The 24,477-nt window shown below is 31.1% G+C and overlaps 1 protein-coding gene across 2 annotated transcripts in view; it reads right to left on the reverse strand.

Moving 5' to 3' along the window:
• LOC119833675 (serine/threonine-protein phosphatase rdgC) overlaps nt 1–23,204 on the reverse strand; it is a 37,981-nt gene extending 14,777 nt beyond the window's left edge. Inside the window, exons 1-9 of one of the 2 annotated variants that reach the window (XM_038357799.1) lie at nt 23,003–23,204; nt 15,331–15,717; nt 13,351–13,478; nt 10,188–10,278; nt 7,913–8,058; nt 7,543–7,707; nt 4,159–4,325; nt 3,987–4,023; nt 2,914–3,063 (exon numbers count right to left, since the gene is read on the reverse strand). In XM_038357799.1, the coding sequence (XP_038213727.1) occupies nt 2,914–3,063; nt 3,987–4,023; nt 4,159–4,325; nt 7,543–7,707; nt 7,913–8,058; nt 10,188–10,278; nt 13,351–13,478; nt 15,331–15,556 (1,110 nt within the window). In that variant the 5' untranslated portion in view covers nt 15,557–15,717; nt 23,003–23,204. Of the gene's footprint in view, nt 1–2,913; nt 3,064–3,986; nt 4,024–4,158; nt 4,326–7,542; nt 7,708–7,912; nt 8,059–10,187; nt 10,279–13,350; nt 13,479–15,330; nt 15,718–23,002 lie in introns of those variants that run through there. The other variant, XM_038357800.1, reaches the window with a different exon arrangement.
• Between the last annotated feature and the right edge of the window lie 1,273 nt (nt 23,205–24,477).

Here is a 24,477-nt window from a genome sequence, read left to right on the forward strand (position 1 = left end):
AGATTACTTTTAAAAAAATAATTTATTTAAATAAATTATTTTTTTAAAAGTAATCTCGACCGAGTTATTTTTACTTGTATGTGAAAAATCGACATTGATATTATTGATATTATTGGATTAAAAAAGATATAAAGGGTCGCGAAAGTCGGTTTTTCGCTTATATCTGTGCGACCTATTATGTTTTCCGTGAAATAATATACAAAAACAGTCTGCATCATTTTTCTGTAAAATTAACCGATTTCAGAGAAGAGAGCTTAAAATGCTACTAGAATGCACTCGCATACAAAAATTTAGCACACTAGGAAATTTCTTCAGATAAAACCTTATAACTGGATTAAATTTGAAACAATTATCCAGCAAAGGCTTTCGAAACAAAAATTTGGTTAGTCAAAACTCAATGTTTTGCAATAACATAGTTATAAAAAATACATCATAATGTGATATTATCACAGTATGAAAAAGAAGAACGAAATTGTCTTTTAATTGTTCTATCAATTCAGATATTTAAGGGAAACACAGTATGGAAAGTGATAAGTTTATCAAATAGGTACGTACAATGTACATACCATACGTTATATTGATGATTCATTTGTCATTCGGTTTTTTTTTATTGGCAGTACCGTGAAATTCGTCCATTATGAGAAAATGTTCTAAAAATAGAATTCATCCCTCTGAAATTTTAATTTATCTACAGGATACCAATGTATCACACACAAGTCATTATTTCTTGATCAATTAATTAAACTTGTATTTATACTTAGACTCAGTAATATGAATCGGCACATTCATTAATTATATGTCTCAATCGATGGAAGGAGCGTATTGTAAATAATATAACAAATGTATTTCTACAAGGGAATCTCGAAAAGGAAAGTTCAAATTATTCTATTTTGAAGAATATATTATTTAACGAAAATATGTGTTAATTTACAATTGGAAATGCCTGTTGTTGTATTTATACATATTTCCCAATTTAAAATTAATTTTGGTTCCTTTTGAAAAATATACGATAAAAAGCAGATTTAACAAACAATATTGCACGTCCGTTTGAGTGACAATAAAACGCAATGCAAATGAATAAATGTATAATACTCCGGTATTTCATATTGTGAAAATAAAACTGTTTCATTACAAATTTAGTTTTGTATCATAAATGCAACGTTAATATTTATTCGGAAATGAATTCTAAAAGATTAATGAATTCAAAAAAGATCGTTCTCTAAAAACTTACGAACTTAAACTGATATAAAATATGAACCTCGCTTCTTTTTCGATTGCGACGATAAATTCATATTAATTAAGTTATAAAATCTCTTGGAATTTACAGCCGTGGAGCGCTAACAGAAATCTCGGAGTTTAAAATGGCACTGCTTAAGCTATTGAATATTCATAAGGGCAAGTTTAATAACCGCATTTATTCAGAATTATTTTCGTATTTATACGTGTATGACACGTTATACTTGGCACCAGATATCACGCACGCTCAAACTAACGATCCGCCCCGCCTTCACTCATGGTACGTTTTCATAAGGACCTCCCTTGGGCCTTAACAAAAGCGTAAAAAAATAAGCCGAATTGGCCAAACCGTTCTCGAGTTTTATGATACATTTGACATATAGACATTATTATTTGTATAGACTACATTACTATGAAATATCGATAAAAGCATAATATTATATTATATAAATTATATATATTTCTCTTATTTCATATGTTATAATAATAAAAAAATCAAAGTACCCTTTGAAACACAGATATTTATTTATATCGTCGTAACACAAGCTTTAAGAGTTTCACCTAAAAAGCTTTCCAACTGTTTCTTTTTATTTGCAACATTTATTGATTTCATTGCCTACGCTTAACTTAAAGGTCAGTCTTGACTCCAGAGTACGGATCCAAAACTAGTTGACTTATCGTATTAAGCAAGTTACAAAACAGTTAAACAGTAAAGATGTACTAGATTTCTCAGGACATTTTCAATTAAATAAGGTAATCAACTGCTTTATGTATTAGAAATGCATTTAATTGATATTAGATAAAGTCAAGTTTTGTATCTTTTATTCGTTCCGGCTCCGCCCGGGTATCAAGATTCCTGTTTTATCCCAAGGGAGCATCAATCGGGATAAAAGTATCTTATCAGCTAATACCCTGCTTGTATGCCAAATTTCATCAAAATCCGTTCAGTAGTTTGAGTGTGATTAACGGACAAATATCCAAAGAAACCAAGTTTCACATTTATAACATAAGTGTGATTTCAGTTCAAGTTATTTTCATCTATCTTAAAATATAATCTCGAAGCAGTTACAAACCCAGCTGATGTTATAACATAATTGTTATTATACTGAGATTCCACGTCAATCCTTACAATGATCTTACTACTAATATCCGTATTACTACTACTTACTAATTAATAATATGTATGAATATATGAAGACATGCTAAATTCATAATCGCTGAAGAAAGCTCGAACTTTATAGGTATTATAAGAATTTTGATAGAAATAAAAAATTGGAAAAATGATTTGAAATAGAGACATTTTTTTTATTTCTACATTTACTAAAACACAATCTACTCACGGTGTTTTGAAATAAGACGAACGAAAGAAGAGTTATGTTTGTTGATATTTGTTTTCGTGAAAACAAACCATGCATCATGCGAACTTTCTAGTAATGCGTGTTATGATAGAAAGGTGCAGGTAAGGTAATGGCTAATAACCGACTGTAAGCAACATTTTGAACTAGCAGAGGTATATATGTGTATAAAATGTTTCAATTTGCCGTTTTTTCATTTTTTAAGGATAATAACTTCATTAGACATAGACAAGCCAGCCAATTGACATTGAATTATTGGCGTAAAAATACTGTACACATGAATTTTGTTTGTTTAAGGTACGTATATGAGAAGTTTATTTACCTTGTCCCTTTCTAAACTTTTCACCATGTCCAAGTCAGTGGTGTCAGAAATGCCGCCATGTACCACAAAAACTCTATTGTTGATGATGGTGCCTAGTGGTAACCAGCGGTAGACGTTTTCTATCAGTTTCAACAGACGCTCTGCATTGTGCTATCATAAAAAATAAACATATTAAAACTATTATTTATATATTTATTTATTATATTATCTTATTTCGTTACAGATTAACGGAAGGAAAGGAAAAAAACAATTTTTATTTAAAAAAGGCCAACAAATTATCTTAATAACTCAATTTAAATTTTTACATTACTTCGAGAAATGAACCTTGATTAAATGATTAATACCCTAATTAATAACCCCAACGCTTGGCGGCATGATAACTTATGATATATCTTTCTATTCCTATCGCCAATCCTTTCTGAATCCCTTTCCAAAAAGTCGGCAATCCATTTGTAGAGGCGTAAGGTCTGCAATGGACCTTATGCTTCTTCAAATGTTCATGGCCGGTGGTAGTGCTTACCATCAGGCGTCCCACCAGCTCCGTTGCCGACTGTAACTTAAAAAAAAAATCTAAACTTACGCATTTACACCCTAATCCAACATGTTATAATAAATAGTTCCCTATTTGGCAGAATAAAAATCTATGATGCATTTTTTATATTCTTCATCGTCGCTCTGATTTCAGCTTACATTTGGAAATATAATACAGCACAATCTAACTACCGTGAAATTAACAGTAATATTGAACTGTTTGCAGTTTAAAAGGATAAAAACAAATAATTAATCCTTGGAATTAATTAACATTAAATTCAACGCAAACAATGAAATCGTTTAATTTGCTGCAATGTATTCAGTATTCTACTTGCATTTAACCGTAGATAACAGGAGCGAACTCAGACTATTGGGAATAAACTACGATAAAAATTTGTAGCATTTTTCCTTTTTAATACTACGAATATTAGAAGCGTACTTGTAATGTTGAGATTTAATAACCATTGTCAGGTTAAATGAAAATGATATTTCAATGATGCAATATTTTAATTAAAATAACGCAATATACAGTGTAGACTTACCCGATACTTTTGATTAACTTCTCGTATGAAGCCATATCTGGAAACATAAATGATCGTTAAATAAATCAATATAATACAATATGTATGCTTTCATTATCTTTACGGTTTTCCTATGTATAAAATAAGAACTTCTTAACAAACTAAGTTTCAAACTTGACCGTGGTGTACGAACCTCGCATTCATTATTAGGTCTTCGTGGTTTCCACGATTAAGGTAAACTCCCCCTGGGAATGTTAGCATACAAGCCAATAGCAGCAACAACACTTCTAAACTCTTCTTGCCCCTATCCACGAAGTCTCCGTTGAATATGTATGGATTTTCCGCCGACGGCAACCCGTTCTGAGAATAAATTCGGTGTAATAAAAACGTCAACTGTGAAACTCAAATTCAAATGATGATAAATCGAGATATATCCTAAGTGATTGATACGTTTTGTAACGATTGTATTCCAATACAATAAATAATATAGTATTGGAAAAACATTAACAAGGATTTAATTGAACAATTAAACATATATGCGCCATATTTTAATACGTTATAAATTTAAAAGTCTTCTTATTATATTAACGCGGAACGCATTAGTGGTATTAGTAAGAAATAAATCTCTATTACATAAGCTACTTATGAAAATGTAAGATAAATAGTACCACGTCATACAAACAATGCAAATACAATCAAGTTCAGGCCGAGAATCCTTACAGATGCGAGGGTGACCCTGACTTATACTTACACAACACAACCGTCTAATACCAATCGATAACTGTATGTTACGCAATCGTTATCCTTTACACGAACCCTGTTATCCTCTGTCTGCATTACGGACAAATGCCCTGCTGATTGGCGGGCCCTTTCCCCGATTATCTAACACGATAACTTTCCCCTGTCACAGGAATAACGAATTCCTAAATCGTTCAACATAATTCAACACCTCAATATGTTATCTAAATCCCTCATGTGATTTTAATTTGGTTTAAACTGTTACGTTTTAATGCAACATTAGTATTTATATCAGATTCGACTTCATAATTTAAACGTTATTTTTGTATATTTTATTACATTACTCATAACTCTATAGGCAATGTTGTTCAGGTTGAATATGGAATCTAGACTAGTGCGTCAAATAGCAATCGATATACATATTACTAATTAGATATGTATTTGTACTAAATTAAAATAGATTTCCTCCATATACGGATAATATCTGAATACATTTTCTTTTATCCCCTAGATTAGAGAGCGAAAACAATAGTAATTTATTGAAATAGACGTAACAGGCGGTCAATCAATCGAACAGTTGTGGTATTAAGATCGCACAAATTGGATGACGCGTACGCCGCTCCCTAATTGTTTACCGTGGCCCACTAGGTAGTCTTATCAAGTTTTGACGTCATGGCGTCCATAATAAACCCTCGAGATATACAACGCTTTCGGAAGTATCCCATTTGAGTTTCAACTAAGACCGTTATCTAACTTTTAAAACAATATAAACTGATTATGAAATTTATCTATTGAAAAATTATAATTAAATTTGCCTTGTCAACTCTTTTCTGTACAACCAAATACGAAAATTCAATAAACATCAATTTTATAAATGGATACTAGCTGACCCTACACTACGTGGATGACGGATGATGAAAATATTAAAAAAAAAGATTAATTGGCTAATTACAGTCTTGTAAATTGCGCCCCGAATAGATTGAAAGGTCAATGGGTTAACGACTCAATTCCATTTGGTTGAAACATATTTCGAAGTATTTTCCTCTCCTGTTGTTTGACGCCGCATTTCCTGTTACATTCTTTGAATAAAATTCTGTGATTGTGTCAGCGTCCTGGCGTTCTGCCACATAATGAAATCCCTAGAGCCGCTCACATACGTGTGCTCAAAATCATTGACGATAATATTCATTACATTAAATTAAAATTAGATTTATGTATGAATAAATATAGGCACAATCTATCCCATAATATAATAATTAAAGAGTTTATTCTAGGAACTTCTGCAAAATTATTCGTTTGTTAGATAGGCTACGCTTTTACTTTTACTTGACCAATTAACAGCAAAATTGCGTGGGTCAGTAAATATTTCATAAATATACACAATATGTACATATACAAATCTTTACAAATACTGTTTTATGATTTAATAAAATGTTTCAAGTGGATTAGTTTGAACGTAGGTTTTAACGCCTACACTGTTACTTTAGTATAGAACGGGCTAAGAACAAAAAGTTTCTGACATGAAGAATGTTCTTAGTTTAACAAAGCATCGTAAATGCTTGGTTTTTCGTATTTTTGCTGTGAAATTTTTCTTTGTTTATCGTTTTCAACTTGTCTTCAAAATATTTCTTGATATTCATCTATCTTGCTTTTTGATTTGAAACAAACATATTTTATACTAAGCTGCGCCCCGCGGTTTCACCTGCGTAAGTTTGTATCCCGTAGGAATATCGGGATAAAAGGTTGCCTATATGTTATTTCAGTTGTCCAGCTATCTACGCACCAATTTTCATTGCAATCGGTTCAGTAGTTTTTGCGTGAAAGAGTTACAAACACACACACACATCGTTACAAACTTTCGCATTTATAACATTAGTAGGAAGGATACGATAAGATTTTAACATAAACTAACATCTCCGATGTTATGTTGTTATTGCGTAGATCTAAGTTACAACCTAAAATGCCCATGGGAATAAAAAAATCTTACGAACTCCACGATGCTACTCAAACGCAAGCTTCGATCAGATATTCCCATTTATTTAATGCGACAAAATATAGCATCCCTTGAAAGAGGATGTCTCTTCTAACCCTTGTGAATAAATCGTCGTCATATAAGAATATTAATACGTATTGTATTTATTATAGTCGCCCACGTTTCTTTAACCAAAAGCCGTAACGTTGGCGTACAATGTTAATAAAATTATGTGAAACGTGAACTCATGTAACTTAAGCTTAACAAGTTATTTTTATTCAACCATGTGTGACAGTACAAATTGACGTAGAATATGTATAATACATATTGAATTTAAGCATTTCTTACAACATCAAAAACAGTTTCTTCGTGGATTTCGACGACATTCCGTGTGGTAATTTAAATAGAAATCCATTATAAAAATAAAGTTATGTTTGTTGCTAGATGATATAAATTATTAAATCGCTTAATTATTTTCACTTGCAAGTATATATTGTTATTGGAACTTTTAACGATAAATTCACCCACCTCGAAACGACTAATGAAATTAACAATCTTCTCGGCTAACTACTGACAAAAAATTCTGTCATTTGAAAAAAACATTAGCGTCAAATATGTTCATTTTCAGTCAAATCGGAATAGGCACTTCATATTACTTTTTTATATATTTCTACCCCACCTTAATCTGACAGTAATTATCATTATCGGATTATTCCACAAAAAGTTTTGCTTGAAACAACACAAGTTTTGTTTTACCTGAAAAAATATACTCAGAAGAAAAAATCTCCTACGTTTTTCGTGGGTCGAACCGCTATGACTACCTACAACCGCTAATGACACAATAACATAAATATAAACCACATTTACCTTATGAAAGATAACCAATAAGTCGTCCAGTTTGCCGTGCAAATCACCACAGATTGTGATCTGGCTGGATATAGAAGTTGTGGCCACGTTAATATTAGGCAACCTTTTCAATGTTTGAGCGGCTTCTTTCAGGATCTGCGCTACGTGCTTCGGATGTAAACGATGCTGAAAGTTTTGTTCCCTTTAGTATAAACTCATAAACAACGTGTAATTTACTTGTCTCGAAGAATACTGAATAAATACAATTCACATCCACAGTAAATGTAAAGTAAATGGTGCCTTGAATAAAGCCTAATTTAAATTGTAAATATAACAAGTCAATGTGAAGAAGAGCGTAGGTGTAATTCACCCATATATATTAAAAACTTACCTTTTTCTTTCGGAATGCCTCAATCAGCAAGTCAATATCTTTCCTCTTCATTGGAAATTCAATATCAGGTCCACGCGTGGACTTCGGCGGCGCGGTTTCATCCACGCCACCGCCTTCGTCAGACTCCTCAGAAAATACTTGTTCCACTAAAATAAATATTCAACAATATTATATAGGGAGGAATAACATAACATTCCTATTTATCATGGTGAGGGATAATCCATTAGTGCAAACCACAAACGACAGAGACAAAAGTCCCTTCAGTTACACGAGTTGTTTTATATGCAAACCTACCGCAGTTATATGTAGATTAAGTGTCCCCGCTGAAATGAATTTATGTTCGCTTCACATAATTCTACGGGATTAAACCAGGTATCTTACGCGGGGCTTCAATCTTCTACCTTAATAAACGTTTTATAAAACAGTATATCGATGAAATGCGTAATCTTCTATGTTTTTATTTACTATTTTATCTCAATATCAAGAAACAAAGTCCTCTAATAATAAAAATTTCCATTATACTTTAAACAAAGACAAGTACCTTTGTTTTGGACCTATAACAATAGTAAATAGCTAAATTTTAATAGCTGCACGTAAAACAATACATTTACATGACAATAGTACAATTTTATTCACCAAAAAATCTCTATCACGATATTGTACTCCAGTTATAATTAAGGCCTAACACAAAGGACACGAAATAATACAATGCAGTAGGTACATTAATATCATGTACCAAATGTGTTCCATTATCTTAATAAAACGAACTATTGTAGCAAGGTAAAATTATTCTTAGAAACCTATTACCTGTTTTATATATTACTAGACGCTCGTCCCGGCTCCGCCCCGATATCAAGATCCATGTTTTATCATTTAATCGGGATAAAAAGTATCCTATCACTCAAGTCAACTCATAACCTATCTCTATACCAAATGTCATCAAAATCCGTTTCAGTGTAATTGACGGACAAACATCCAAACAAATTTTCACATATATAATTTTAGTGTGATTAGATATTATATGGTTTATATATTCTTATACGTATTTTTAGTGTTTCGTTAAAGCAATAAGAAAATAATTCTTCGTATTTCTTAATAACTCCAGTTTAGGTTCATAGTGTATTGCAGAACTATAAATAATCAAGACCTAGTTTTATATATATAACCAAGAGCCAAAGGTCAAGTGAGCCATATAAACCATTATGCAATAAGTATAAAATGTATTTAAATCTGAGACGCAGTGTAATGTGCTAGTTTTGGCAAATAAGGGCCATGAAGAAGTAGGTCTCTTCCGCTTTCTACAATTCCTTTAAAGTCGCAACATTACGGCAGTAATTCTTGTTGAGAGACTATGCGATTTAAATTATTGGAATGATGAATCTACACAAAAATATTAAATAAAATTCGTATGAGTTTTAAGATGTTACATAAGCATTTTATAAATATTAAATTATATATAGTTAAAACGGTAAGCATTATAAAATAATGTTGGTTGAAATAAAGACATGATTAGTCAAGTAATTTCGAAGTTGAATTGAGAAGTATTCTCCTAAACAATACATTTATTCATTGTGTATAGAAGTTGAAAGTTAAAGAGCGTTACTTACAGTAACCAATCTGTCGATCAATACACATTTTCACAATACACATTTACACATACCTCTGAATCTATATGTATAAAAGAAAGTGGTGTAAGTTACACTATTTATAACTCAAAAACGCATTAACCAATTTAGCTGGTGATCTGTGCAGAGGTAGCTTAGAAACAGGAGACGGATAAAGGAAAGTTTTTATCCCGAAAATCCCACGGGAACGGGACAATGCGAGGAAAACCCCGGGCCTATCTTTCCTGCGACTACGTGGGCAAAGCCGCGGGCGGAAAGCTAGTTAGAATTGAAAACAATTTTTTGATTAGGTATTTGTTATAAGTCACTCCTGTAAAAAAGCTTATTGAAATATTAGATATATCTTATTTCAAGTTCGTACTACCTAGTAAAAGTACAAAACTTTAAAAGTGAATTTTATTTGTAAATCAAAATCTGATTTTATCTCATAACAGATGGCATAGAAGCAGACATAACAACCGATCGTAACGAACGGAGGTCATCCACAAGCATCCGCCAGTTTATGGGTAATAACTTTGTGAAACTTTATTAAAACAATACTATCTAATATAAAAGAATATCATTTTTATAGTATTGGAAATATGGGAACATATGGAGTGCACAGAATGCCCATTATATATTGAATTGAATCGAATAATTTGTATACTTACACACAGAGGCAGTACGTGATGTCCGCTCAGAAGACGGGCGACCGGTGGTATCCCGCATGTGACTCAGCAACGCGTTAAAAAAGTTGTACAACTGGAAAATAGCACTTGTTTTATTTCCTCCGATCTTAAGAGGCGTTAAACTTCCCTTTGCAACTCCTGTTAGAGAAGCTCAAGTAGGTCACGATGTTATGCGATTTTTACGATTAATACAGTAAACAGTCTATGGGAGATAAAAATATTATCAGCCCTTTTGTGATTACAAAAGTTTGTGTGATCTTTTTATTGATTTTGTCACCCTTAAATTGTAATATGTCACCACTTGTGATCTGTAATTCGGTAGATTGTAATCTATGTGTAACCGTAAATTGGACATTTCCTATGATGGGTTAGGCTAGTTCCGTTTCATGTAAAAACTTTATAAAATGGAAGCCCCGCAAAGCTCCGTCTACACACAACCTGCACATGACAGACGTTTGGTATGTAAATTCTTTGCATAATACATAACTGCGATATATGGGAATAAATATAACCGAACGAAAAAAAAACATTACGGATTACTTTTATTACGGATTATTATATTAAAATTTTTCGCGAATTTGCAATAACGCAAATTAGATTATAATCTAAAAAAGGAGGAGATTCCCATTCGACTGTATTTCTTTTTTTGTTTGTTTCCTCGAAACATTCAAATGAATGAACCTATTTTGATAATAGGAAATAAAATAGAAGATACTTTGTTCCATAAGATGTTATTTTTTGGTTATATTTTTTTTATTGTTTTTATATTATTAAATATTCTGTAGGTAATCACACAAAAATATAATATATTTAAAATATTCAGTGTGAAATCCTTGGTAGTAGCTAATATAGTATTATGTTATCTGTGTTAACTACCACAGATACAGAACAGAATATCTACGTATTTCACAGGTTTTTGTATGTTTTTACATATGCTAATTAATAAAACCTACATATTCAATCTGCACTTCATAGCAAAAACAGAAATTAACTATACCTAATTACATCACAAAAGTAATTAATCAAAGTCGTTACCTACGGCTTTTCGGTTCGTTTAAGCACGGCATAAAAAGGACTTTTACTTAATTACTGAGAACTTAACGTTTTTAAGAGGCTATACGTAAGACCTCCTTTGCCAAGTATAGAAATTAGAAGGCATAAACACGTCAATAAGCAATGATATCAAATACGAAGATTCGAAATTCTTTTTTGCAATTCAAGTGTTTTAAATACGAAAAATTTTAAAATAACAAAAGTGCGTCACCTATCTTTTACACACGATGATTTGAAAGAAACAATAGATGAGTTCTTTGGAAGATTGCATAGGTTGAAATATACATATTAATTTAGGTTTTATTTTCAATGTTCGGTTGAATGTCTTATGCATGAGAAATGTTATGCTAGTTTACATATTATCTTGTCATTTGTGCACTCGCTCGACTGATCATGCTCAATCATTATGTGGCCCCGACCGCCAAATGAATCACTCAAGCGTTTATCCATCTTATACGTATCTAAAATAAATTTAAGAATACCTTACATTTTATGACAGGGTTACCGCTTCGTAAAATGGAACGTATACCTGCACTCACGTGTAACGTGTAAAATTACAAATTATTTGAAAATATTATTTGTTGTAATAATTTTGATTATAAGTTTCCTTCTTTTTGTATTATCTGTATTTTTTTATTATAAAAATAGATTTCATAGCATATATTTATAGTTCCTCCACACGTTCCGTCACATATAAATACCATAAAGCTAATACCATACCATAAATAATATATGAAGGTGTCTATTTCCGTGTTGGTTATTTGATCAATATATGACCCTAGCAACGAAAATGCTAGCTTGCAGGTTAGCACTTTCATTAGTTTTATAAAACCTTATAAGATAAGAGAAACACTCATCACAACAAAACAAACGAGCTTGAGAAGTAAATGTCAATTTTTTGCTAAGAATAAACACAAACTATATAATTTTTATAAAAAAAAAACACTACGTCGTATATATATTATAAATATAAATAATTTAAAAACGTCTTTATTAATTTCACAAGTTATACCTATCTAAATATTAAATTAGTCGGTGGGTTTGTGGCATTTCATCAACGAAGGATTTTGTTGTCGATGGAGTAAACGCCTTCCTAAGCTCAACATTTTGGTGAAATTAAATTAAATGTTTCATTATAATTATTTTGAAATGAAATATTTTACTAAATATCGAAATATGTTATGATAATTGCCACCAGGCAATTTCCATAATTATCATAAACAACCATATAAAAATTTTTCACTGAACCGTTCCTTTCTAAATTATTTTCTTTATTTATATCTTTTCTCATATATAACGATAGTTCAATATGTATTGCCCGTCGAAAAACTGTTTACATCTTAAACACCCTATATACTATATAGCTACTCTCTTAAAATAGCTTTAATGGAAAAATAATTCGAAACGAATTGAAAAGCTATTTGAAAAATCTACATTATTCCAAAGATTAAGCAAATTTTGTTACGAAATTTTATTAGAAAAAATTATATACAATTCTGCTTATTTGATGTATAGAATAAATGTAAATCATCATTTATTATATAGTATGTTAAGCTATCTTAATAATTGCTGTATCGCAAAAAACCTTTATCGATCTGTAAAAAGTAGGCCCCTACACTTTCCTTGTAAGTTCTATTAAATATATATTTAGATAAGCGTATCATTAGTATTTTGAAAAACACTTGCAATAATACGTGTGTGTTGCTTTAACGCCACTTCAAACACGACACATACAATCACGCATTGCTATAAAATGCTTAACTGTGGTTTCATGGGTTGATATTAACTTTAACACTGCGTGCACCTGCCTCATACGAAACGTAAGAGATAAACCGAAAGTGATATTTGTTTCTACGTACATAGATCCAACGTATTAACAATCAATACTGATTTTATATGTTTAATTCAATACCATATATATTATCAATAATAAAATAGTCGATTGTATGTTACTATGAAGAGTGATTACAAATTAATTTAATTTTTAATCAATTTTAGAATTTTCCTTATAAACTTTTTCAATACATCACAACATTTAAAAACCAAACATCCATCAAAAGAAGATAATGATGGTCGATTTGCATTATCATACCTTAACCTGATCCTGTTCGCCAGCATATTCAATACTCTGAAATATAGTCCATGTGTATCGTCTACGAACTTCCATACGTGCTAAATACCTTCGATACCACTGCTGTATTAATATGGCTGCCTTCATCGCTGCAAATAAAACAAAATTTTAAATAAAGAATAAGCATTATTTAGTACAAACATCTAAGACTCAATGTCCTTACGCTAGCTAGATATGTGTGAAAAGACGGTGGAAGTAATTTTATTTTTCTTTTGGTGTAGCATTCGCAATAAGTAGGAGCTTGGTAGGTGGTCGTAAAGATTTACCGCAGTAGTAATACAGCATTGAGTACTGCAAAGTGAGGTTGCATTTACTAAGAAATTTAATTTTCACTGAAATAAATTTATAACCTTAGGAATCTCGTCAAGTATACTGTTAGATACATAACTGTGTACAGTTATGTACGCATATACATATTAAGATAAATTACTGAAGAAAACATTTTACTGTATTTCATAATTACTTATCACGACCACCTAAATACAATACCAGAGTGATTCAAAATACATTTTCTAATAGCCACAGCTAATACTTCAAGTGTATAGTGCATATACATGGGTTATGTTATTTCCAGTATCAACCTAAGCCAGGTCAGGTCAGACCGTCAGAGCCAGTAAGCTTTACGCGTTTGTCATCGTAGTGTTAATTAAAAGTAGGGCTTGCAACAGTACAATATTGTAAAAAATCCTGTGAGAAATACTTTCTGACTAGAATTGCAGACGATTCGCACGTAAAATTGTAAAAATTTACAAAGGAAAGTTATACCTTCATTATTCGAATAGTGGAGCGCACTGTAGAATGATATTCAGTATAAATTCTTCTCATACGCAACTATAATTGTGTGCAAAAAACGTATATTGTTATTAAATATGGTTGTCATCTCCATTGAATGTTAAATATAATAAAACCCAATTATTTAACAAAATAATATCTATCCGTACATTACATGCACGAATACGTGTGACGTGAACGTATTACAGATTCACGATTCCATCGGAGCCGCAGCTAATGAGGTTTAGTTTTGCGAGGATTTAATGCCTCGTATCAGAGCGCTCCCTGATTTTAATTCAATTTCGGTGCCGACTTGTAGGCTGGATAACGAACTTTTCGTTTCGCTTTCTAGCAACCATCCCTTCAAACAAGCGTGTGGGACAATAACTCACAGCTTTAAATCCAATAGCCGAATGCAAACTGAAATTTCGTGTTTAATTGGAATTCTGAGTGTTTGTCTTTCAGAAACTCGATGGGAACTCTGCTTATTGTAAATTAAATTACAACCTTTATGATGTTTAAAATTTTGATTCTTATTAGAGACTTTTGTTTTTTTTTACGTTTTCATGGAATATTATTGTCATTTTTATTTTTACTCAATTTTAATTATACTGTGCCTAGGCGAGGTCACGTTATATTCAGTATATATTTGATATAAGATTATAAGCTAACAAAGTTTCATAAAAATGTATTTACAAGCAATTTGGTTTAAAGTTGAAACTGTAGAGTAATCAGGTATTTGCACAGCACACAATGTTTACTCTGTGTGAACATAAAATCTTGTTATCCCTAACATGTCCCCAATATGTTAATTTATATCCAAAGGATTTAACTCAAATCCAATTAACATTCCTTAAATATGGTAATGATGCAGAGATTCAACTCGGTTTGTATTTATACGAGTATATTTACAAGGGTTTCAAACAGATTTTACATAATAATTCAATAAATAAAAGGAATTTACATATTTTATGAAAAAAGGCATGTGAGATAATCAAAATAATTAGAAACTATACCTTGCTCCATATAACATGTAAATATATAGAATTTAAATATAAAAAAAAAATTTAAACGTTTGATTCACCACACTTGCATACTATTTAAATATGTACTATTTTCATTAGAAAAAATCATCATTTGAATGCTGCCCAAAGATAATGTTTTACTTACTTCTTTCTGCTTTGGTCATGCTGACATCATCTCTCTTCCAAAATCTTAGAAAAGGTGCAAGGGCCTTCATTGTGCATTCACCATTTAGGACCCTCCTACCCAACTTTTTAGGAACTTCTTGTTCAATTTCTGAGCTTCTGCAGGACGAAGAGTCGTCGCCCATAGACCGCGTTCGCCGTCCACTACCAAAGTTGACGCAACCACAACCGTTTGTTAATGAAAACATGGCGGGACTCTTGTCCTTTTTATACTTTTTATCTCTTCTTTTCCGGGCACATCTTGGTGTTTTTTGACGCGATTTAGGAATGGTTGTAAATTGTATATCAGTAGTAAGTACAAATAGATGATTCAATCATGTCCCAGTCATGTTACCCAGCTCGCTTGTACCTGTAAAAACTAAGAGTTTTAATGAAAGCATAAATTAAATACCAAACTTTATAAGATAATGAGCCACAGAACTGAACTCAGGTATGTATTTTATATAGGTTACTACAACTATATTTTCCTTCACTACATAGTATAAAACAAAGTCGTTCTCTCTGTCCCTATGTCCCTAAGTATGCTTAGATTTAAAAATTCATTCATTTCCTTTTCATTACGAAGAGAGAAAGATATGACCTTTTCTATGTTCATTACGTTATTCAAAATGAAATTCACTTGGGTCGAACGAATATTATTGGTTTGTATTTACCTAACTCTAAGCCAGTTGAATAAAGCTCGTGAACCCGATTTGCTTTATTCCCAAGAGCTTAAAGAGTTTCCGTATTCACAATATTTTAGTAAAATGTATTTTCTTTCCTAGTACCTATGTGTGCGTATAAAGTATATTGAGACGAAGTAGTAAGCAAGGAGATGAGAGTCTATTAGGTATTGTTTCTAAAATGAAAATTGCTTTTCTATTCTAGAAACTTTCATTTTACTCTTTGAAGACACCCGCACTCAAGCATCAAATTAATTTAATACTTATATACTTTTAAATGTTTGAGTTATACTTATATAATCGTTATTCAGTTATATTAAATTATATAATCGATGTGTTAGTGTTTCTGTAAAATCAATATGTCGCTACCATTTTTTAAATAATTTTCTCATAACATATTTCCAAGCTCACTCGTTGAAAACATCTAAGCAGCAAAAACATTGTGGACGACCCTGCCATGCCAGGTAATACTTCTTTGGAAGGAAATTAAATAACAATCAAGGTCAATATCATCAAAAACATCTTCAATAATAAACTAATAACAAAATTTTGGGGATTTATTGCCCTGTTTATTAGAGATTTCATGTAAAAACTTGTAATTCAGTGCTGGTAACAACGTCTAATTCGCATGTACTTTAGCCTGTTAACGGTGTGTCACTAATCCATATTTTATCCTTCAATTTGACTTATTTGATTTTTGCCCAAAATATTTTACATGTAAATTGAATTCCGAGCGCCTCGCTAATGGAATTCCTATCATATTCAGATTGGTATGTGACATTTTCTTTGTGATTCAGCTGAAATATTATTTCTTATAGAATTAACTATAACACCAACATTTCGTCCATACCTATTACTTTGTACATTAATTTTACGAATATTTAATTTAAAAGTATGAAAACTTTTTATAATAATAAAAAATCAATATAGATACCTTAATAATTAAAACAAACCAGCAAAACAAGTTTCACAACTTCTTGAGTTTATATTGAAAGGGGCGAAAAGGTGTTGTAATACTACATTGTCCAGAACTTTACAGATAAAAACTTCAGCAATTTTCTTTCTTAACAATTTTGAATTCGATAAATCATTAACTACCCTAATTGAGATTTAGAATTTCTATCATGTTATTGAGGATTTTTTAAAAGTAGAATATTCAACGAATGGATTCTCTCATCCTATAAAATCACAATCATTTCCTCTTTACATGTCATAGAAACATCCCATTCCTTTTATTTTAACTATGCAAGCATAAAGCATACGCAGGCGACAAGCTGGCTTAAATTAAAACAATTACAAATTTAAACATATCGTAACGCAAACATATATTCTGGCAAGAAGTCTCGTTTGCCTTCTTGTTCGTAATTAACATTTCAATCAGTCAAACAACCAAATTTATTACACATAAAATTTAGTGCATTAAACGAATAAATGTACAAACCCATATAAATTGTTGTTTATTAAACAAGAGAGCTACAATTGAACCATTACAGATAGTGCTCGTAAAACACGAAGCAGATATATAGATCTGACTGCTAACACAAATTTATAATCTGCCTTCACGCTATTCTTACACAATGAGAATTAACTATATCTAACGCTGTTTTTAGGGTCATAAAATATTTAAAGCTGCATGTTAACATAATTTTATTGGTGTGTTTCTTCCAGTATAAACACATTTAAGTATAGGTACTTTCTAAAGCGTAATAAAAATAGTGTTTATTTGGTTTATTATGTTGTTTCACTTACATTCTAGAACTATTTTTATAAATTATCAGTTTTGAAAGTAGTAAAATCCCTAACCTAAGTTGCAGTTAGTTGCATTTTGTTTCATATGTTAGGTTCTTTTCTGCGTGATGCTAGACCGAACTTTTCTTTATTAGTTAGTCCCCACCGGGACTCGAACTACAAAACTATGTTTGGGAACAATAAATATTTGTGTAAGTTTGTCCACCTCGTCCTAAAAATTATAATTTGTAACCGAATTTATTTATTTTTCTGCGCTTTCAATTGATCCTTAGTGAATTCCAACTAACGTCTATATACTTCCTCCACAATTAAATAAGCTTTGCATAATTTTTAAAACGTTTCATAACTTTTTCTTATAAAACTGCAAAGCCGCCGCGCTTCACCTTTAGTTTATGAAGTAAATAATAAGCAATGTGGTTCAGTGTGGTTTAGTTTATAGAACGAACGTCTGACATTATATTGACGGCTAACGTACATAAGAAATCACAAGTTTATATTCATTTCAAATACAAATAGCAAATACTGTAACATCATCACTCTATATTTATTCGTGACTGTTATTTTTACGATCTTTGAAGAGAAGAATCATTAACAGTCATAAATAACATCTGTAGGAAATTTGACTGTTTCATATTCGATTAAATGACGAGGCCATATATTCACGTCGCGTCTGTTAAAATAGGTCAAAGGTTGGAGCAAGTAAAATGTAGCGACAATGTAATTACATAGTTGGGAAACATCACATTCACATCTATAGATTCATTTGTTTTAGAAAACTATTTATACTGTTATCAGTGATTATTTAGTGAAGCTCAATATATAGTATAAAATGGACTTCCAATTTCAAGAAAGTCATCGTAATTCATATTAGTAAATAGTATATACGTACATTATATTACGTCTTTTAACAATTTTTTTTTTTGTTATGAAATTATCTGTATGATAAGAAATTAAAATCCTCATTATCTATCATCCTCATTATTTTTTTTTCAAAGTAAACTTAATATTAAGAAATTCACAGCAAACTACCTGAAAATTCAAATACTGAACGACTTTCCATAGAATGTCAACGCATGTCTGAATATTAGATAAATGAGCTAGGTATTCTGAAATAACTCAACGGAAATAGAGTTCTTGATGGTAGATCAGTACGTACAGAAACAGCGTCTGAATAATAGATCTAATATGTTAATAAACATATTTAATTTTAAACTCAACTTTTCTTAAAATATAATGCTAATCTAGCAAAATAATGCTCTAGACAAAAGCAACTAAGCAGCATAAATATTGTTGAAATGTTACCGATTTTAGAGCAGCCATGCCGCAGTAACCGGTGTACAAATAGTATTAATGTATGTGTGGGTATTATTAGAATTTAATTATTACATTTCTTAACAACTCATTCTTATGACAATCTACTCCAACTCTTTCATAACTATTTGACGAGCTTATCGAAAAAGATTATATCTAATTTTAATTACTGCATTGTGGGTGGGATCTCTTCCTGATCGTAGTTCTATAAATCTTTATATTATGTAATGTATCTTAACATGTCCATTACAATCTACCCATTTTCCCTTGGATAAAACCGCTCATAAAGAAATAGTGTCGTTTCTCTGAAGATTTACCCTTTATTTAAGTAAAAAACCTTACATTCATCTTTGTGTCGTGAATAAAGTAGACGAGAAACACCTTCCTGGACATAAATTGTAGCACTTTGTTCTGGCAAACCGTAATTTGTTTACAAAATAGAAGTACAAAGTTTGAAAATTATGTTGTTTCACGCTACTTTCGTACGTAATAATAAAGTTGGCGTTTGACAATTATTACATGGTATCTTAGTTAGGTTTATGACGATACATACAAAATATAAAATGAACCATTCATTTCTATAAAATGTTTGATATGCGTGCACAAGGCATACCCTAAAATTATATGAAAATATATAAAAATATATGATCTTTATGTAGCTACTACTTGTATCAAAGTAAACCAGGGCCAGGTCATAAATTCATAAAAAACGACGAAACTTTTGCTATTATTAATTATTTATTGTAAAATTGAGGTTTTAAAATGACATGATTAATTGAAGAGCTTGCTGAGGTTTGAAGGAAAAATTATTCGAGGGTCTAGCTAAGTATTTATCTATTCTTCATAAAACATATCACCAAAAACAATAAATTATCAGTACTAAAAAGACCATGCCGGCACATATGTATTGTAAGTAGTTAGTATCTATCGTAGGTAGTAATTTATTTTCTCATTCTGTAAAAATTCTGCATTAATATATACTATTGGAATTCATCTTAATTTACTAGACACGTTTTTTGTTATAATCAGTAAAAATGTATGTTTTAACCACATATCGTTTTTAAGTTTATCATCGTAATACAATAAAATATTTTTCACGCATTCGAACACGCCCAGCCTTTCCCCAATTATTTGGCAACTCTTACTCTCCTAATTTTAAATTGTAATCTCTCTGAGTCAACGCTCTCTTGGCTTTAACACCAAAAATAAACCCCTCTCGAAGACCAACGGTTCGTATTAACTGCAATCGCACAACAATTGGTATGCGTTGAAGGCATGTTTGGTTCAATTAGATACGTAACCGAACATTTGGTAAAAATGGCCAGGTGCCAATATATATCGATCAGATGGCCTTGTACCTTCATAATTATAAGATGAATATCATTTAATGAAACGGGGTGCCCACGTAGTAAGAAGTATTTGGCAATGACTCAATAATTTTCACTTTTCAACGAGCAAACGTATCGTAACTGTTTATTTACGTTCGATTGATTATATTAATAAAAGCTATTAGTTTTTAATTGTGCGATAAATAGAATTGATAGGAATTATTAATAGACCTTTTCCATGGTACAATCGCATCAATTGAAGATTTCTGATATTCAATTAATATTTATTAGAGAATTGACTCAAATATCACCTCGCTGGGCTAAATTTTATTAATTTCCAGTATTCAAATTTTAACTTGAATCATTTTTAAAGGCAGCGCTTTTTGTATATGTGAAAAATGTTTTACGTGAAAACAAATAGGCTTCAGAGAATTATATATTCTATTCAGGTTTGTAAATAGTGTTTATGATACAGTAGGTAGTTTTATATTTAATTATGATATTCTAAAGAAAAAACACAACGAAAAAACACACGAAATATAGAAAAGTTGTTCAATTATTTTGAATTTTCACATCACATCTTCACAAAAAAGAGAGGCAAATTTATATTTGTATTTTCAATCAAATAATTTCACTAAACTGTTTTGTTTTGTTTTATTTATGGGGACTGCAAGAGATAGAATGCGCACGCACACATTTATACAATACACGAATGAACGGTCTCTGCCGGCTCTGTCGGTATTAAAAAGACGAAAAGAAAACGCACGCTCGCATACTGTATACATTACACGCGTTGGTTGTGTGCTCAAAAATAAAGATACACGATTTATTTACATAAAATCTATTAATTGTGCAAAACAAATCACTATTAAATTACTATGTTGCTGAATCATTTGTAAAAAAATCAGAATGATTGCCCATGACATCTTAACATACTATTTAATCGATAAAATAAATGAATATAATTTACAGGTATCTTTGTGAATTTGCTTCATCGTATCAAATTATGTAGCATTATCTTTTCAATACCGGATCAAATTAGCATATCTCCTTAAATATATCACTCGTATTTCTGTATTTTTTATGCAGTGATGCACATACTTCAAGGCATTACAAAACACACTTTTAGCTAATACACCTAGTCTTCAGTCCTTAAGCGTCTCAAACTGAAGTCAATGGAAATTTGTATAATATGTAACATTCTATAATATATGATGGTATTATACAAACATTCATCACCCAATAATGATTGTATGTCTAATCTTAACGAGGTGTTTGGCAATTGTTTCGTGTAGTTACACTCCAAACAAACAACGATTTAGGGCAAGCGCCCGCCTGTAATTTATAGATGACAAATTCTATTTTACGCTTACAACGGCGGAACGAATAATCGATTTAAATTCAATCAATTCATGAAATTAACCATTCATAATACAGTGAATACATCATCTAAAATTAGTTATTGCCTAATATAATAACTTTAATTGAACGTTTAAAACTTTATAAAATGCATGTTAATCAAAACGGAATATTTTACACCTATTTACAGTTATTATTTATGCCTAGATTTGATTTTTAAAATAGAAAATTATTTTTCTTCTTCCCAAGTGAAATCCTCGTTACAATATTAAAATTGTGAAACCGTGTTAGACTGTTTTGTTTTTACGTCGCAACGGTATTTATGGAATGTTTTGATTTTTGTGTCTGAGGTAAGATAGAAGGCTTGAAGTTAGCTAGAAAGAAATGATAACGTTTTGAAAGTGGCTACTTTTTACCGTGGTGAATTTCCTTCACCCATTTATAAAGCTATATCTTTAACTTTCATTCCCGCACGTAGCCAGTGCGATCACGTTGTTTCGTGTTATAAATTTGAGAGATAAGAGAAAATTATTTAGTCGCCATAGTACATACGAAATGACGCATCTGTGTGAATAAACCCAGCAATTAAAAAATATGAAGATTACACACGGAAAAAAATAAAACCGTCATAAAAATTAAATCTTACACAAACATAGGCGAAATTAACCCATTAAACATGATTAGTAAACGTGTTCTATCGTGGGGTTTAAATTAAAGTAAAGAAGCAAAAATGCTGACATCACAGCGGCCCACATCCATCTATCACAACAATATTATCATGAAATATTTTAATGCTAGACTATTAAACCGCAGCGGAGTTTATTGCGGCGACCATGAAAGTGGCAATTGGCATCTAATCCAATTTTACAGACAGCTGTCCGTTACTTGGGAAATCCATTACATACTTCGGTGCATGGAATATATAGTGTATGGAACCGCAAAAAAACAGTCGTAATTAAAAAATAAGAATTTTATTTTCTTTTTAAAAAGGATGTTATAACAACCCTATTTTTAGTTTCATGCTGCAAGCTTTATCTCAAATACTAAAATCAAATGAGACAAATGTATAATGTTTCAGTTGCCTACGTCTCTATCACTACCGCTCTATCATTGAACAGTCAAATTAATATGAATAAAAGAAATAAAAAATTACGTATTGTTACCAAAATAACTTTGATCGTTATTTATGCACAAGATATATATAGAATATAATAAAAATACTTACACAGCAGTTATAGTTCGTCAAACTAAAAAATCATACACAACAAAATAAAACACAAATTTTCACTTCTTGTAATGTTGTATAATTAGAAATTAATATCTGTACAGTTATTAAAAGTTATTTCGCGAAAAATATTGACGGCTGAGCGATTTAGAGAATGAGGAACGCGACCTACCCCTACAACAGTGCGAGAATGACTACTGAGGTACTGAGCAGAACAGTGAGCAATGGGCATAGCGTAGCACTAGGTAGCAGCTAGCAGGTACTATATTACTGAAAGGCGAAAAAGCTCTAAACAACACGGCGTCTATCTCGTTAGTACATAATTTTAACTATACACTTTTTATCTTACCAAACGAACACGTATAAAATGTTACATTTTGTCTGATAAATATTATTATAAATATTATATTGAAAATACAACTATATATTTTGTTACTTTATTCTAATTGAAGTTTTATGATTTAACCGAAATTTTTCAAGGTATGCGTGTGTGTTTAGATTTGTCCTTGAAACTTTAACTTACTTTTTGAACTTGAACTCAGTACAATAAAGGACAACTATGTACTGAATAATACAAAGTCATCGGACTACAATTGATATATGTAAGGGCCAAATTCTTATTCCGTTATAATAGGAATACATAAAAAAAATATTTAAGAAATTATGATACTCCAATATTCCTTGCACTCACAAGCATTCATAATCGAATTTATACGATCTTAATAAAAATTGAAGACTTGTAATTATTCATGATTGAACTTAAGTTATGGATATTTAAATGCTATATTCTACGAAGTTTAGCTTTTATAATAGTTTGTTACGTTAGATACGTACCTAAATAAAATAATCTATACTAATATTATAAAGCTGAAGAGTTTGTTTCAACGCACTCATCTCAGGTCAGAAGTCTATTTACAATGGAGTTTTACGTTTATACTACCTATTGTTTTTGAGACCACCACATAGAGCGACCCTCATTAAAGCCCAGAACTCATTAAATATTTTTTATGCCATAATAAATACAACATGTGACAATAAGAAGTCCAATTTCAAAAGTAACGTAAATAAATAAAAACTTTTAAATTAGTTTCTGTGGTTACGGATATTTTTTGTCATAGTGCGCAGCTGAGCTGGTGGTTCGCCTGCCATGACGCCCATGAACATTCGCAAAGGTAGTGCGTCTGCGAATGTGCTCAAAGCACTTTAATTTTTTAATTAAAGTGCTTTTTTTAATTAATAACTAGCTGCTCCCCGCGGTTTCACCCGCGTAAGTCCGTATCCCGTACTAATATCGGAATAAAAAGTTACCTATATGTTATTCCAGTTGTTCATCTATCTACGTACCAAATTTTATTAAAATCGGTTCAGTAGTTTTTGCATGAAAGAGCAAAAAACACACACATCCTTAAAAACTTTCGCATTTATAATATTAGTAGGATAGTGCTTGACAAAAAAGAAAACCGTGCTCGTATTTT

Source organism: Zerene cesonia, chromosome 17, assembly GCF_012273895.1.
Source record: "Zerene cesonia ecotype Mississippi chromosome 17, Zerene_cesonia_1.1, whole genome shotgun sequence".
In the NCBI taxonomy this organism is placed as follows: Eukaryota; Metazoa; Arthropoda; class Insecta; order Lepidoptera; family Pieridae; genus Zerene; species Zerene cesonia.